Genomic DNA, 17220 nt, shown 5'->3' with positions numbered 1-17220 from the left:
TACCCATAGCCATCATACCCCCTGATGGAGTAGCCTTAGAGAGGAGGGAAAATCATACAAAAGAGGGAAGAGGTCACACACCACGCACAAATTCACTAATCTAAAAATTAAATTCACTCTAAAAATTAAACATTGAGTTATGTAAGTATATAAAGGGAAAATAAAAGACTACTCCTACTTAAACTCTAATACTTAATAAACTCCTATTTAGACTCCAAACATAAACCTACTTCTCTACCTCCTACGTATCCTACTCAAAAACAAATAAAAGACAATGTGAAACTAACTTCTACCAACCATTGTTGGACCAAAAACCTAGGCTGGATCGGTTCTTCTTGGCCCTTGGCTTCCACAGTCGGTCCTGCTGGTTCAACCAGGTAAGTGCAACTATATCTATATCAGCTCTCCCCTTCTGAAAAGAACTCGACTCCGTCGAGTTTGGATGAGGTCCAAGAATGCCGTCAGAGTCGATGCGCTTGATGAGAAAAGTACCAACTGTCTTCTTGAGCTTGAGAGGGGGAAGATCCTTTGCTGGAAGGAACTTCATCTCGAGGCCACCATGCTGAAAAGTGTATGTATTCTCATATCCACAGTGCTTGGCTTTCTTGTCGAACAACCATGGGCGACCTAGTAGAATGTGACAAACTTTTAGAGGGAGAACATCACATTGAACCTGATCAATCAGTCCACCAATGGAATATGTGAGTAAACACCTTTCATGAATTTTCAGATTGTTGTTCACCCACCCAACCTTGTAGGGGTTCGGATGATGCTCAGTTTTCAGTCCTAACTTGCGAACAGCATCTTCAGCAACAACATTGGTACAACTGCCGGTGTCGATCACCATATTACACAAACTGTCATTGCATCGCACCCTGGTTTGAAAGATACTGTTACGGCACCAATCGTCCTCCTCAGGAATCTTCTGTGTAGTCAAAAGAGGACGGATCACATAGAACGGTCAAGGCTCACCATCACTATCATCATCATTAATCTCATTAGGATCATGATCACATTCAGCCTCCAGATTTACTGTTCCTGTTTTTAGTTGCTCTTCTGGTGCATAGGGTATAAAATTGTCCTTGTCAATATAGGCTAACAACCGGTTAGGACATTGATTAGCTCTATGCCCGTACCCCTTGCATGAGAAACATTGAATAGCCTCCTTTGGAAATGCTAAGTTTCTGTCATAACCACGCTGAGGTGAGGAGTATGGCTGATTAGGTCGTGAAGACGACATGTCTGATTCACGACGAGGTGGAGAATACAGTCGGCTAGGTCGTGAAGATGCCATAGATGAAGCACGAGCCTGTGGTCTGCTGATTGACTTTTCCTGTTGAGATGATTGTGGCTGAATAGAAGAAGAAAAAGAAAAAAAGAAGAGAAGACGGAAGGAGCAGAATAGAAGAAGAAAAAGAAGAAAAAAAAAAAAAAGAAGAGAATACGGAAGGAGCAGAATAGAAGAAGAACAGAAAAGAGAAACAGAAATCAGAAAAAAGAAGAAGAAAGAAGAAGAAGAAGAGAAGTTGGGAAGAGAGAGAAAGGACCACATACCTGCAAAGCCATCGCGAGCCTCGCTCCTGATCAGATCCGACTCCCGCTGCTGGTTCCGTCTCCAACAAGGAGAAAGAGAACTGTGGTCGGTATTCCAACCCTCAAACCACGATTTCACTAATCTAAAAAATAGTGAGATAATTACCATTCTGCCATTCTCTTTTAAGTTTCCATCTATTTACTATTTTACCATCATATTCAAGTGTAATCTTACCCATTTCCACCATGGTAGCCAATAGTGAAGTTATTCAACAACTGAACTCCTATAAGGGAGAAACTGATGCAAAATTTGAAGCTATTATGACAATGATGGAATCCATGCAAGCTTCTATTACTCGTTTGGAGGCAACAGATAAAGGAAAGAGTCCCATTCAATTGATGGAGTAGCCTTAGAGAGAAGAGGGAAAATCGTACAAAAGAGGGAAGAGGTCACACACCACGCACAAATTCACTAATCTAAAAATTAAACATTGAGTTATGTAAGTATATAAAGGGAAAATAAAAGACTACTCCTACTTAAACTCTAATACTGAAATAAACTCCTACTTAGACTCCAAACATAAACCTACTTCTCTACCTCCTACGTATCCTACTCAAAGACAAATGAAAGACATAATGTAAAACTAACTACTACCAGCCATTGTTGGACCAAAAAACTAGGCTGGACCGGTTCTTCTTGGACCTTGGCTTCCACAGTCGGTCCTGCTGGTCCAACCAAGTGCAACTGTATCTACATCACCCCCCAATACCCAATGTAATCGGAACCAGTGCTCTTTGTGGCATAAGATGGTGCACACCATTGCTCATGTATGCTACTTTCCTCAAGACTTAGGCCTCTGAGGGTGCCTGTCAAGCTCATTACATCAATATCTATGTTATGATTCTTCTCATATGATCTAATTTGGTGGTGAGCCTTGAGCATCTTGCTTGTGTGGAGGCACGTACATCGTGGTCGGCATCCTATATGGCATGATCAAACTGACTCTTGCTTGTGAATTGGATGGGCTCTAGCTCTGGCTAAGGGATGCAAATCCATCACTTCACCATCATCATTAGACAGAGATGGTGTGCAAGTGTGACCACTAAAATGCGACCAATCACTATCATCATCTTTGCCAAACTGGGACTCAGAAGGTCGGGATGTCTCTAAGTGAACTCGACCCTCTCCAGACGCCATAAACCATGGGCAGAATGCCTTTTATGAAACCAGAATCGTGAACAGACACTGATGCAAGTTTTTAGACATTTTTCTCTTCAAAATTCCCCATTAAGCGATTCCCCAAAAAAATTGGGTGGGGCACCCCAAAGTGGGACCACCATTATTTGGGAAAAATCACTTATACTTCTTGGATTAAACTGAAATCAGGCTTCATCAATGACAGGCAAGTGCACAACATCATCCTAGTCACTCCTATTCTTAAAGAACATCATCCTTTATAACAATTTCAATTGGAAGCACTTGTCTCTCAATACGGTGTTATCTATTTTAGTATTTATGCATGATATATGTATGTGTATATATATATATATATATAGTTTAGTGTTTATGCATGATACATGTAAGAAATCTCATTCTTTTGAACAATTTCAATTGAAATACAGTTGTCTCTCAATATGATGTTCTTCATTTTGATGCTTATGCATGATACATGTTATATATTATTTTTTATACTCTTTTTTATGCAGAAGTGTATAAAAATGTGTATCATGTCCATTTATGTGAGTATCTTAGTGTATATATTCGATATGTATCTTAAATTTTGCTGGCCAATACCGATACTTTAATCATTGATTCTGCCCCTTTAACGAGACATATGGAGTGTATCAAGATGTATCGCTACCGTATCATACCATATTGGCTGATATGGTACTGATACCCTTAAACTTTCATTCATTCGGGCAAATGTACATATCGATGAGTATCGATGGGTATTAGGGGTGTCAACGGTCCGATTTGGTGTGGTTTCGGTCTGGTTCCACCGGTTTCGGTGTGAGTTTTGCGCTAACCGAAACCACCCATTAATTAAGGCTACCAAGAAACCTTTGAAATTGAGTTTTATCTGTTATTTCGTTGGGAAATTTATCTGCAAACTGAATAGCTTGTTCAATGGGAATAATAGAACCAAATGAAATATAATGTCCCCAAAAACGAACTTTAGTTTGAAATAGTTTTATCCTTTTAGCTGAGACACCTAATCCTGCTTGACGAATAGCAGGGAGGAAAATATTAAGATGTTTCCAGTGTTGAGCAAGTCCTTGGAATAAATAAGGACATCATCAATATACACAATTATAAACTGCGAATATTGATTAAAGATATGATTCATAATATTTTGTAATTCAGAGAGAGCATTTTTAAGGTCAAAAGGCATGACATTCCATTCGTATTGACCGAATGGGACAACAAAAGTTGTCTTATACCTATCATTTTCTGCTATCTGAATTTGCCAGTGCCCAGATTTCATATCGAACTTAGAGAATACGCTTGAGGCGTATAGTCTATTGAGAAGATCCCTTTTATTAGGGGTAGGGTACCGTATCCATTTAAGAACCTTATTTAAGGGTTTATAATTGATTACAAGTCTGGGTGCACCTCATTCAATTTCGGCATTATTATTCACATAAAAGGCAGTGCAACTCCAAGGAGATTTACTAGGTCTGATAAGACTTTTAGCAAGGAGTTCCAAAATCTCTTTCTGACAAGTTTTCCTTAAGTAATTAGGCATTTGAGCTACCCGAGCTTTAGTGGGAATTCGGTTCTCGAAAAAATCATCTTCATAAGGGATAGTGACAATATGCGTTTTTCGAGACCAAAATGCAGTTGGGATTTCAGAACAAACTTCATTTTCAAGTTGAGCTTGAAAGTTTTTAACTCTAGCTTGAAAGGTAGGATCATCAATTTTTTGTTGAATGCTCTTTTGTAGGATTTCAGAGGATAAAGAGCATATAAATTTTTCTTTGGACTGAATTTGAGTCTGAATTTCATTCACCGTGTGAACCTTAGGGGGTCTGATGAAATGAAAAGTTATAAGGTGATTATTAATCACTGAATGAAGACCAACTGTGTCAATCCGTAATGGATACAGCTGGGATAGAAATGGAGTGCCTAGAAGAACAAATTGAGAGAGTCCTTTTACCATTATAAAAGGGGTCTTTAGGCAGTATCCATTATTACAGATAAAGGCAGATGGGAGTTTATACTCAACCTGCATCCTAAATCCATCAGCAGTAACTAGCTTTTTAGTGATCTTCTCAAAGTATTGAGAAGGTACATGCCCTTTATTAATACAGTTTATATCTGCGCCTGAGTCTATTAAGGCGATAGTTTTTAGGCTAAATTCTCGATTGACAACAATATCAATTATTATGTGTCATCGATGAGTTTAAACCTGTTGAACAGTAAGGATTTGAACATCTTCGGGAGAAACTGCAGCAGTAGTCATAGTTGTCATGGCATCGCCTAGGCATCGCCAAGGTGGCGATTTGGCGTCCTGGCTGAAAAAGAAGTTCATGGCAGTGCTACGATTTACATGACTCACAAATGGCAGTCGCCATTGGCTGATAGGCGTCTCTATGGCACCGCCATGGACTCCAAGTCACTCCTGATTCACTCGGCGGTCGATTTTTTATAAAATACAGGGTGATTTTGATAGGGCTATGTTGATTTTTGATGATTTGATGTTGCTTAATGTTGGTTTTATATGTTATAGGGTATATATTGTAGGCTTGTAGCATGCTAAATAACTTTAGAAAATAGCGGAATTAAAAAAATAGCATACTAAATTACTTTAGAAAATAGGGAAAATAAAAACTAACACATAGGCGATTTGACTGCCATGGCAACGCCATAACGGGCGATTCATCGTCAAATCGATTGGCCACTCCTCCACCGCCTTGGATCGATTTAACACCGTGACAACTATGGCAGTAGTTGCAGAGGTACTAGCTACTGTATCTTTAGTTGCTAGTAGATCCTTAAAAGAATCTTCTTCTTCGAAGTCTGGCTCAATCAACTGGTGTTCATTATATAGTTCAAGAGTCTGAATTCTTTGTTTGAGACTTCTAATTTCAGTTTTAACTTCGTTGAGATCTCTTCGAAGTTCCTGAACAGTGGGTTCTAGGGCTTGAGAAGTAGTTTTAACCCGGTTGATTATAGTTTTAAAGTTATAATCTTTCACAGTAGGCTGTGTGGCAGGAATTGGGCAAGACCGAGTGTTGTCCTTTACTAAGGTAATATATTCATGTAATAATTGGGCCTTAGTTGCAGGATCAGTATCTTGGTCAATTGCTTTCAAGAGAAATGATTATTCGGTTGAAAAAACCATTAAGCTATTTTCTTTAAGCATTGCCTGATAGGGATCACAACTACAATGGGGAGTCTGGCTTTTAGACTCAAATGAATCACTATTGAATTCAAGTTGAGCAATTTCTTGATCTGAGTCGGACTCGGTGTCTGACTCAGGATCGGTCGAGCTATAGAGCAGGACCTTTTCAAGATTTTGCTTTAGAAGCATTGATTCTTACTTTAGTTCGACATTTGTTTTGATAATGTCCTATTTTTCCACACTTGTAACAAACAGGGGGTTTGTCATTAGGAAAAGAGTTTTGAGGACGAGATTTTGAGATGCGTTTCTTGAAGAAGCGCTTAGGTTTAGACCTATATTGTTTAGCCTGATATTTAGGATTTGAAAACTTGGAGAGTTTTTTATGAGTCTTCTTAGTGCTTGGAAGACGAATCTTCTCATAACTAAATTGTTCACAAAATCTCTTAGTTCTCTGAATCTAGCATGTCTTTCTTTAGACAATTGTTTCTTTAACTTAAGGTCTGTGCAAAGTTGAAGACCTTCATTACAAACTTCGGCAGCTTATTCCCCATAGGTGTATTGCTCGAAGGGAATCGTGCAATTATGCTTTGCTTTAAGTCTATACCGAACCTTTTGAGCAAATAAAGGGGGTAAACCAGACATAAAATTTTCTTTCCAGATGGCATTGTTGCAGTCATCTCTAGTAAAGACTTTAGCAAAGAAGACATCTCTATACCATTTATAATGAGAGTGTAGGACATCGAAGATTCATAAGTTGTTCTCTTGTTCGATCAGTTAGGATTCAGCTGGTGCAACAAAATGGAGAGTTATAGTGTAAACCAAAGTGTTTTCCGCATCTTCTTGATTAACATAAATCGTTCGCTGGGCAAAAGTACCATCAGCGAGTTGTTCAGTTTGATTATACGGAAAATTGGTGACAGCATTAAGAATTTGATTCCGAACTTCTTTGGATAACTAGAAATTCCACCAACCGCGAAGTTGGCCAGAAAATCCGGTTACTATCATTTTAGCAACAGCCGAATCGGTAGTTTGATGTTGTTTTACCGCTGTGGCATAGTAAGCATCTGTTTTAGAAGATTTATGATTTGATATTCAGATAAACCATCAATATTCCATTCAACAATGGAGGTACCGTGAAACGTAGCAGGTTCGCGTTCCATTTCATATTGAAGATCAATAGGAGAAGGCCGAGGATAATAATAGTTTGTCAGTGCTGTAGGCATAATTTTATGAGCTTTCCTCATTACTCGGCTGAGGAATTGGCTTAGGAATTGCTGCCTGTTGAGGTAGCATAGATTGAAATTCTTTCTCAACGGTTTCAATCTCAGAATCGGAAGGATCAGCTAGAGAAAGAGTCATAGCTTGTTTTTCTTTGTCCTTTGAAACCTGAAGTTGACTGAGGTGAGATATTATTTCATCAACAGTGGTTGACTCAGTCTTTCAAGTTGGGACATCCAAAATAGGAGGTGGTTTAAAAAGGACGGATTGGTTGCTTCTAATTTGAGAAGCAGGGGCCTGCCAAATTGGCTTTTAGCTATGCTCTGTTTTAGTATAAGAGGTAGACGAGTTAGAAGCCTTTAAGGAATCTATCTTTGTCTCTATACGATCAGTCTGGCTTCCTATGGACTGAAGACACAAATTAGTATAATTGTTTTGTTCAATAATTTGACTAAGATGAGTTTCAGTTAACGGAGATGAGGTATAACTAGAAGTTTTTAGAGGAGTAGCCATTTGATTGGTTCTTATCTTTAAGACCTAAGGGGGAGGATGAATCGATTCAATTTCCGTTCCCTCTTTAGGAAGATAAGTGGTTGATACCTTCTTAATTTCATTCACCTGTGGAGGGCTAGGTGATTTGTCCATAAGGTATGTTTTTAAACACTGAAATAATGAGAGATTTATTTGATGAGTTTCCATATGCGAATCCCATTTCTCATGAAGCTCTTGCCGCTGTAGAACGGAATAGTGTTCTTCAAAGATCCGTCGTTTTCCATTATTCTTAGCGGACTTGTATTCCTAAATAAGGAATTGTTTATTGATCTGAAATTTGGGTTCTTCTGTGATATGAAGCATATATATTCCCAGACACTTAATATCAGAAAGTGTTGGAGTTGAAGTCCCATTTTCATATCATTAGGAATAACAGGTGGTTGATTAGCCCGAGAGGGTTCCCTAGGAGGACCATAAACAGGTTGATTAACTTGTGTCAGTGTACGATTAGTACCCTGAAAGTTGACTATTCCATCAAATATCTTGCTCTGAGCTCGAGATGTCGAAGCACGAGCAGGTGCTTGATATGTAAAAAACTCAGAGGAGGAAGACATCACAGAGGAAGTAGATCTACGAGTATTATTAAGTTTGTCAAAAGTGATCTCGACATCACCAGATGGGAGTTGGGTGATGTTTGATGGAGTTGTCCTAAAAGGTGGCTAGGTTTGAGCCACAAAGGTTAAAGTCCAAGATTCTGGAAGGTTTACTTCTGACCATCTAACACATCGAGGCACAAAAGTTTGAGACCGGTTGGAATTAGCCTGGAAAAACACAGTTTGCCCATGAGGGTTTATAACCTTAGCATTAGGAGCGATGGTAGTCATTACTTTATAATAGATACGGTAAATCACAGCAAGATTTTGAGTTCCCGGAGCGATATGATATCCATAAGTTTTTAAAGAGATGACAGTACCATTAAGAATATTTGCATCTGTTAAAGACATAGTAAGATTAGGTCTGCACTGAAAATAGATTGGTCCTTCACAGATACTGGTTTCAATGGTACTCATAAGAGATTCATTAAAATTAAGCATTCGAGCATCTCAAACAGCAGCAAAAACAGCATTGTTTCACCCTAGAAGTGTTAAGGGTTTTAATGCCACTTGCACTAAACCAATGTGGATAAACTTAAATCCACGTTCTCTATGCCTCTGAATTTGAGAACTTGTCAGAAGTTGGATTTGTTCTTGATCAGAGAGAAGAGTATGGGTGTTTTCGCTTGTTTTTATGACATAATCAGCAAAAGTCCCTCTATAATATACCTCAGATTCGGGTATTCTAGGTATGGTATAGTTATTGATGGTAGCTTCTAAATTTCTGAAAACCACTTCTTCAGAATTGTGGACTTGATCATAAGTCCTTCCAGTAGAGCTTGCCTTAGAGGAGAAAGATCTTTTCGAATTGGACCTAAAGTAAGAAGCCTTTATTTTGAGTTTCGAGTCAATAAAGGTTTCGGTCAAGATATCATTCTATCAATACTACCTACTGTCAATACTATTTCGCCTTCAAAAGCCTATCCACGGCAAGATGGCAGAGTACGACTTGGGTGTAGGTCAATACGACATGGGTGAAGGTCTATAAAATGAGGGTGGAACACAACCAAAAGATGGTTTTTACGACTTTGACAACTTTCAACTCGGCTTTGATACCAAAGTGTAGCCAGGATCAGGAAGGATAAGCTTTAAGCTTTATACTGCCAGGGAAGCAAGAAGGCAAAGAATTTTCCGCTTCTTAGTTTTAAGTTCAAAAAGATTAGCACTTTCTTCTTTTAGAAGCTGAAAGAAGTAGACTGGATCTTGAGAAAAAAGACAAATATAATTCAATATAAGCAGAAGAAATATCTTAACAAATTTTCTAATATGACAAGCTGATTCTTATACTTTTTAATAACAAGCATAATTCATGAAAATAATAAGTTTAAAGAGAACAAGACTTACATATATGGTCTTCAATTACAGACTTTCACACTTCAACACAAACTTTACTCACTTTTCTTACAAGCACACTTCAATAAGAGAAAACCAAAACACAAACACTACTCACAAGCACACAAAGGATGAAAAGAAAAAATACTAAGATTTTCTTCATGTCCTTCTAAGGAGAGGGAGCTTGCTTTTATAGATAGCGGACACCAAGAATTTCTTGAATTTGGTTGAGAGATGCATTGATGGGCCTTGATGGAGTTGGCATCGAGTAGGGATCAAACCAACCAGATGTGACCTTTGAACAACTAAAGATAAGGTGTTCTTATCACAAATTAGGAATACCTAATAAGGTGTGAAGCAATTGTTGGAAGCTGATAAGCTTCAGCCGAAAGTTATATTGTCGTGTAGTTCAGTTAGACGACTGGAAATAAGCCACGAATGAGATTCTCTGGCATTCCACGTGGGATGGCCCACTGCTTTCCAGAAGAGTCTCAGTTGGGTAAATTATTAGAATGTCCACCCGTGTCACTCACTATAATGCGCTTATAGTGCTACGTGACGCGTGCCAAGACGTCAGTCTGACTCAAATGGCACTAGATGTGAATGCTTGACATCTGGCAAGAAAGATTTATCAGTTTTGGTTCGGTTCTGGTTCTGGTACAGTTTGGGTTCGGTTTGACACCGGTTTGGATTACCGGGTCCATACCGGTTTGGATCGGTTTTTAAAACTGGTATGGAGCCATTAGAAAACCGTTTAGAAACCGACATAATAGATAATTATTCTGTCCCAAGTCCCCTCAATGCCTTATGGGCCTCATCCTTTGGGCCAATTTGGGTTTTGAGATTTGTCCTTTTCACCTTTTATATAGACTTTAGTTGATTTTATTTAATAATATAATCAATCAACAGCTTTGGGTACTCCAATCCAATGGTTGGAATGTGATCTAAATAATCCAACATGAAGAATCCAACAGTAAATAGGAATTCAAGTTAAAAAATTTTAAAACCAAAACATGGAGAAACGGAAACCTAATAACTCATCAAGCACAAAGTGACAAAACAGTGGTCAATTCATCAAAGTATAACAGAATCAGATATCAACAATTTTACAGATTGGAAACTTGGAATGTGATATGAAGAATCCAAGTATCCAACTGTAAATAGGAATTCTCGTACATGGAGAAACCTAAAAACTTATAAAACAAAAAACATGATCAAAGCATCAAATCATCAAACTATCAAAATATCAAACTATCAAGTATCAAAGTACCAAATATTCAAATGATTCAATTAACCACGGATCACCTAAAATGATTCAATCACCCACCTAAAATAGAGATAAGTGTGCCAATAACTAATGCAAATAGTCAAACAAACCATAGTACATCCACCTAAAACAATCCAATAGAGTACAGAGTACTCAATATTACATCAAAATATCAAATGACCATCTTCTTTCTCAAAATATTTCAATGTTCCCTAATATTGTAGCTCTTTGTCCTCCAAAAATGATGTGTTGAGTAGTTAATCTTAAGACCACAAGTGTGTCCTACACTCCTACCATGCCAAGAAACTGCAACCAAAAGTGAAAGAAGATTTAAGACAACATAGTGACACTGTCGAAAAAAGAATTATGAAACATGTGCAAGCGCAAACTACGTTATACTTGTTCAATAAGATTGAACTTATCCTTCTCTAGGAGTAGGACAAGTTGAAGAACTAGCAACTGCACCTCTCTCCCTTTCAATGTGCAATAGTTCCAGCACGTTTCCAAGTGCATTATCCACGTCAGTGGGATCATCAAAAGGCTCAGCTACATTCAAAGTAAAATAAGATAATAATTAAGCAATTAAGACAAGTAAAAATGAAAAATATACTGAATGAAAATTACCTCTGAAGTCTATATCAAACATCCAATCCCGAAGGCATATCAGTGCTTCAGCGTTGGTAGGTAGGAGTTTGCTCTGATATTTATCAATAACAAGACCCCCTGCACTAAAAGCCAACTCCGAAGCAACTGTGGAAACCGGTATTGCCATGACATCATGAGCCATTCGAGCCACATCTGGATACCTTGACCCATTTGCTTTCCAGAATGCCGACACATCATACTCATCATCATCATTATCATTGAATGGGATCTTGGGTTCATCTAGATATATATCCAGTTGAGATTTACTTCCATTATCCTCCTTAGCAAGCACAGATACCATAAATTCCTATGGAAATTGAGAAATAACCGAAATATGAATCATTAATAAGATTATCAATGAATATGAAAACTTGCATTTAAAAAATAAATCAAAATTACTATCAGAATGTAAATTCACTTACAAATCTTGTTCTAGATTTCCCAAGACGATGAACAAGTGTAGGAACATCATAGTCACCTGGTTGCATACTCTTGTACTCATCAAACAATTGATACAGAGAAGATCTTACATTGTTGTACATAGTAGATGCATTTAAGTCCAAGTTGGAAAGCTTAGAAAATGCCCAAGTCACAAAACGAAGTTTGTAACGAGGATCAAACACCAAAGGAATGGCCAAAATTGGACTATATTCACTCCAATATTTGTCAAATTTTTTCTTCATTTCCACTGCCATGGGCTTCATAAAATTGAGCCCACGTGATACCTCTTGTAATTTAACTTTTCTGAATCTCCCATACATTTTCAAACTATAAATTTGTTGTGGGATACTTAGAACTAGAAAGCAAAACAGTAATTGCATAGAAGGGATACAAAAAACTCGTCAATCTCTCAATTTTCAACCATTGATCAGAACTAAGACAAGTTTTAAAGTTGTCATCCACTAGTCCAAGGTTCTCAAATGCTTTATGATAAAATAAGGCAGATTCAAGCATGAGATAAGTTGAGTTCCACCTTGTGGAGACATCACCACGTAAGTCCTTACTACATTGTAATCCCAATTGTTTACAAATTTCCAAGAATCTTACTTTCCTTGTTTGTGATCCTTTCACATAAGCTATACTAGATCGCACCAACACCACACAGTCATCTATGTGCTTTAGTCCATCTTGTACAATGAGATTGAGAATATGTGCACAACACCTATTATGAAAGTATAATCCTCTACATAAAAGAGAATTCTTTAAATTTAAATTTTTCTTCAGCAAGTCAACAGAACAGAAATTATTTGTCGCATTATCCAAAGTAATTGAAAACAATTTCCGATCAATACCCCAGTCAAACAAGATTTTTGAAACCAGTTCATAGATATGGATGCCAGTGTGTGGAGGTGGCATGATACAAAACTTCAACAACTTTTTATTTAACACCCAATCCTCATCAATGTAATGCGCAGTCAAAGCAATGTATCCATCATTGGTGATGGATGTCCACAAATAACTTGTCAAAGAAATCTTCCCAGCAAATGAATTAAGTAAATTCTTGATTCTAATAAACTCCAAATTGTAAAGCCTCAAAATATCCTACATTTGTGTGTTTCGAGTAATATGGGTGTAGTCCAGAAAAAGGTATGTAATTAACTCCCTGAACTCCTTATACTCAACAAAAACTAAAGGTAACTCATGCCTCACAATAAGCTTCGTAACTTTGTCACGCACAAAGTCTTGGTCAACCTTTTTGTCTCTTAATATCACTTTCCCTTCATTTACACCCAAAATCATTTGGGTGCTTGTGTTTCCTTTGTTTTCCCTTTTTGGGCAATGTAGAATATGTCTTCGAAGGCTTTCCGTTCCATTAACATTACTATCAGCCTTATAGACTTGGTTACATCTTTTGCATTCAGCTCGGTTCTTCCCATCAGCAAAAGCCTTCCCATCAATGATTATAAACTCTTCCCAAACTACACTTCTTCTTTTCCTTTTGGTAATTTCTTTTGCTTCAATTGAAGGTTCTGTTGATGGAATTCCATGAATATATGGTCCATCATCAGACATAACATCAGCATCTGACCCACAATCAGGTTCATCTTCTATATTGATGGACATTTCTAAAATTAATAAGAAAACATATAACATATTAATAAATAATAACTAAAAAAATTTGATACTAATAACAAGACAATAGGTTCAGAGGTAAATACAAAAAATAATTAATTTAACATTTTATTGATCACACCATGTCTCCATTAGTGAAATGTAAACTAAAAATGTATGAGATATGGCCAACAAAACACACATTGTGGCTAGTACAAATCCCAACATAAGCTGGCCAGAGAGAGATCCAGTGGTCCCTATTAATCTGGAAATATTCATAGAGTTCAGAATAAAAACTATGAACTTTAAATAAGAGCACCAGCACATGATCCAAAATACTTTCTCTTTCTGAAATATTAGCAAATTGCTCAATAAATCAACCACCTTTCAATAAATTATCACCATCAAATACAAGTATGATCTTGCTTCAAAAAGACATGTCAAATCATCAGACAGGCTGCCTTCACTAGTAGCAAATATTGATGGGGATTTCTCTGATGCATTTCAGTCAATATAGTAGTTATGGTCAATGATTTAAGGTAAAAAAAAAGAATCAGCCACCATTAGCTAATAATTTATTTTGTCATCAAACAATGTGTAACAAAAAAGTAGAATACTAGTAGTAATTTCCATTCTTGACTGAATAGAGCCAAAAGTCAAAAGTAACATCATAAGATGAAAACTAATTCCATGTACCACATGCTAACAGTATGTTGCACCCTAACCAAGCCATATTGTACTTCATTCTTAAGAATTTATTTTATTGAGAAATTCATTCCCTGAATGTGAAAAAGACAAATTCCTTTGCTTGGCAGCAGCTCAGTCTGTTGTATGACATGTAGCAATTAAATCTCATGCTATGCAACAACCACATCCTACCCAATTGATGGATTTTAACAACAGACAACAACCAAAATAACTGTCCAGATTTATTCCTTGTAATACTAAAAGGTCGAGAACATGTAAGTTCAGATTTGCAGAATAAGAGCAGAAAGATTTGCAGAACAAGAGACATGGCCACCCATCCATTACCTAAGGTTCTATGCAGAATCTAAAGATAAATGGCCAAATAGCTATATAGAACATCAAACTCCAGCCAAAGAAATAGAGAGATTAATAGGGAAGAGAGATTCAAGGATGGAAATAAAGAGAAACAGTAGAAAATGATTTTGAACAAATACCTGCAATAAGAGAGCCTAGAGATCCAAAATAACAATTCCTGCAAAACAAATAATTGGATCAACTATTGTAAAGAAAAACCAATCATAATCACCAAGAGAATTGGAACTAAAAATTTTCAAATTAGAACAAGAACACAGAGAAGCAAGAGAGATGATTCAGTCGATTAACAATAACACAGAGAGCAAGAGAAGATGATTCAGTCAATTAACAGCCTTATGACCATTATAGATGTTGAAAATCAGAATAGTAGTGCTTGTGTTTGAGAGTGAGGGATTTCATCTGCAAATAAGGAAAAGGAAAGAGCTGTACCTAGAACTCTCGAAGCCTCGAAGCTAGCGCACTTCCGGACCATCCTAAGAGAGCTTGTGAAGAACCACCAAGGAAGAGAAGCACTTCTGGCCAGCGCTTCACCTTCAAGTTTCAAGTTTCATCTTAGCGGCTTAGGGTTAGAAAAATTAGGGATTCTGGAAAGAAAACACTCAAAACAGAGTGAAGCATTAGGTTGGGTCCGTTGGGAGTTGGGATGTTGGGTCGTGGGCCTCTTGGCCAATTAGTTGTTGGGTTAGTGTCTTAGTTAGTCGGTTAGTAGTGTGAGTGGTGAGTTAGTTTTAGGTTCGGTTTATTTCGGTGCGGTTTGGGTCGGTTTGGGGTTTCGGCTCACGTTGCCGGCTTTACCGGTGGCCCAATGGTCTAGCCCGAACCGAACCAAAACCAGATTGGATTTAACTTACAAACCAAAACCGGCCCAATAAGGCACTGGTTCGGTTTGGTCCGGGCTTAATCGGTTTGGTCCAGTCCGGTTTGGTTTATATATTGACACCCCTAATGGGTATCGTAGAGTATTGTATGATACTCGTTGATACTCAAAATTTTTATAAAATACATGTATCGTATATGTGAGTGATACCGATACTTGTGGCTGATACAGTATGATATGCATCGATACTTTAAACGATGATATCTCACCCCCTCTTTCAGTGAGATGGTTGGATGGTGAAAGTTTTTATTTCTAGGGGGTTTTCATGTTCCAGACCTATGACAGCTTGGGGCAGGTTTGGATTTGTAGTTGATATCAGCATAGGATTATACGTAAATGTGAAACCCATCCTGTTACCATCATCTTTCCAGAGTTTTTTAGATTATCAATTGTCGGGCTATTTGTTTTTACTGAATCTGTGAAACAACCTATTGCTCCTTTCGTGTTCAATAAGTAGTTTAAAAGCAATGGTTATCTGATCTAGTTTATCTTTGGGATACTCATGAAGTGTTTGATAACCAAGAGATTGTAATTCAATCAATGCGGAAACCATGAGTTTCCTGTTTGTGGTGGGTTGATGGGAGCAGCGAAGGAGATCAAGTCCCATCAATAATTTTTTGTTACTCTAATTTTATCTGTATGTGAAATTATTGGCATGCATAAGATAAGTAATAGGCATTGATGATGTGGACAGTTTCGAGAAGCCACAAAGCATAACGATGACGCTATGCTTCTGAAGACCATGTCTAACTATGGTATGTGTGAACCTCAAAGACTTACATGTAGTAACATTGCACATTTAGTTAAATACTAATGACTTGGGTTCTCCTTATGGCAGGTGAGGAAGTGGTGACAGCTTTAGGAAGTGAAGTTGATAGACTAGAGAAGGAAATCCAGAAGATTGTTCCTGGGATCCGTCATGTTGATATCGAAGCCCACAATCCAATAGGTCCTTCCCCTTAATCAGGATTTCTTATAGTAATATTTTCTGTGCAGTTCTTTACTTGTTTAACTCGGTGGCAACTTGTATTTTGTTTGAAGCCAATCTAGAGTTTGTATACAGATGTAGAGAAACTCCAATTATGTTAAGATTGTTGGAAGTTTTTTAATAAAGGTTGCATCTGAAGTTCATGGAATTGTGAGAATTTTATGTTTGATCTGGATAGAGCAGAAAATCAGCATTTGCTCTATCAAATACGTCAGCTAGGGAGGGCCATCATTGACCAATCGACAGCGCTGTCCTCGGTGAAGCTCCCTCCATGGCCTTGTATATGTTTTCTGAATTCATTAAACTTTTCCATGGAGAAAATTGTATGGAAACAGAAACCTCCACCCCCTTCCATTGTGGCGAGTGTTCTTCTCCACCTGTTCTGAGTGCTACCGAGTCTGACCAATTGTGTCTAATTCCTAGATCCAAATTTGAATCTGATTGGAATCAATAGATTGATTGATGTGCGATTCTGAGTTTGAAAATGTTGAGTTGAAAACGGTGTAGAACAAGGATTCATTTTAATTTTTTGTATAGATATCATTAGGATTCCATACGATGATTACTTGGGTACCATATGTCATTGGAATTTCTTTGAAGTTATGGAAGGACAATATTTTTAGTAGTGCAGTACATTTTTTAATTATGAAAGCAATTTATTATCGACATCCAATAATGTTGGCAGTAAAAGAATTATTGTAGAGCTTTTTACATGAAAAATATGGGTGAAACTTTCTTAGGTAAAAAGATTCATC

General features: G+C 37.5%; 1 protein-coding gene across 1 annotated transcript in view; it reads left to right on the top strand.

The window, feature by feature from the left end:
• The window catches only part of LOC122075655 (metal tolerance protein C4), a 36634-nt gene extending 20021 nt beyond the window's left edge, over nucleotides 1-16613 (top strand). Inside the window, exons 12-13 of the mRNA XM_042640774.1 lie at nucleotides 16172-16232; nucleotides 16316-16613. Coding sequence (XP_042496708.1) covers nucleotides 16172-16232; nucleotides 16316-16440 — 186 coding nt within the window. The 3' untranslated portion in view covers nucleotides 16441-16613. The remainder of the gene's footprint in view (nucleotides 1-16171; nucleotides 16233-16315) is intronic.
• Nucleotides 16614-17220: the final 607 nt, after the last annotated feature.

Source organism: Macadamia integrifolia, chromosome 4, assembly GCF_013358625.1.
Source record: "Macadamia integrifolia cultivar HAES 741 chromosome 4, SCU_Mint_v3, whole genome shotgun sequence".
Lineage (NCBI taxonomy): Eukaryota > Viridiplantae > Streptophyta > Magnoliopsida > Proteales > Proteaceae > Macadamia > Macadamia integrifolia.
The sequence above is the reverse complement of the archived record's forward strand: the minus strand, read 5'-3'. Positions and strand labels throughout refer to the sequence as shown.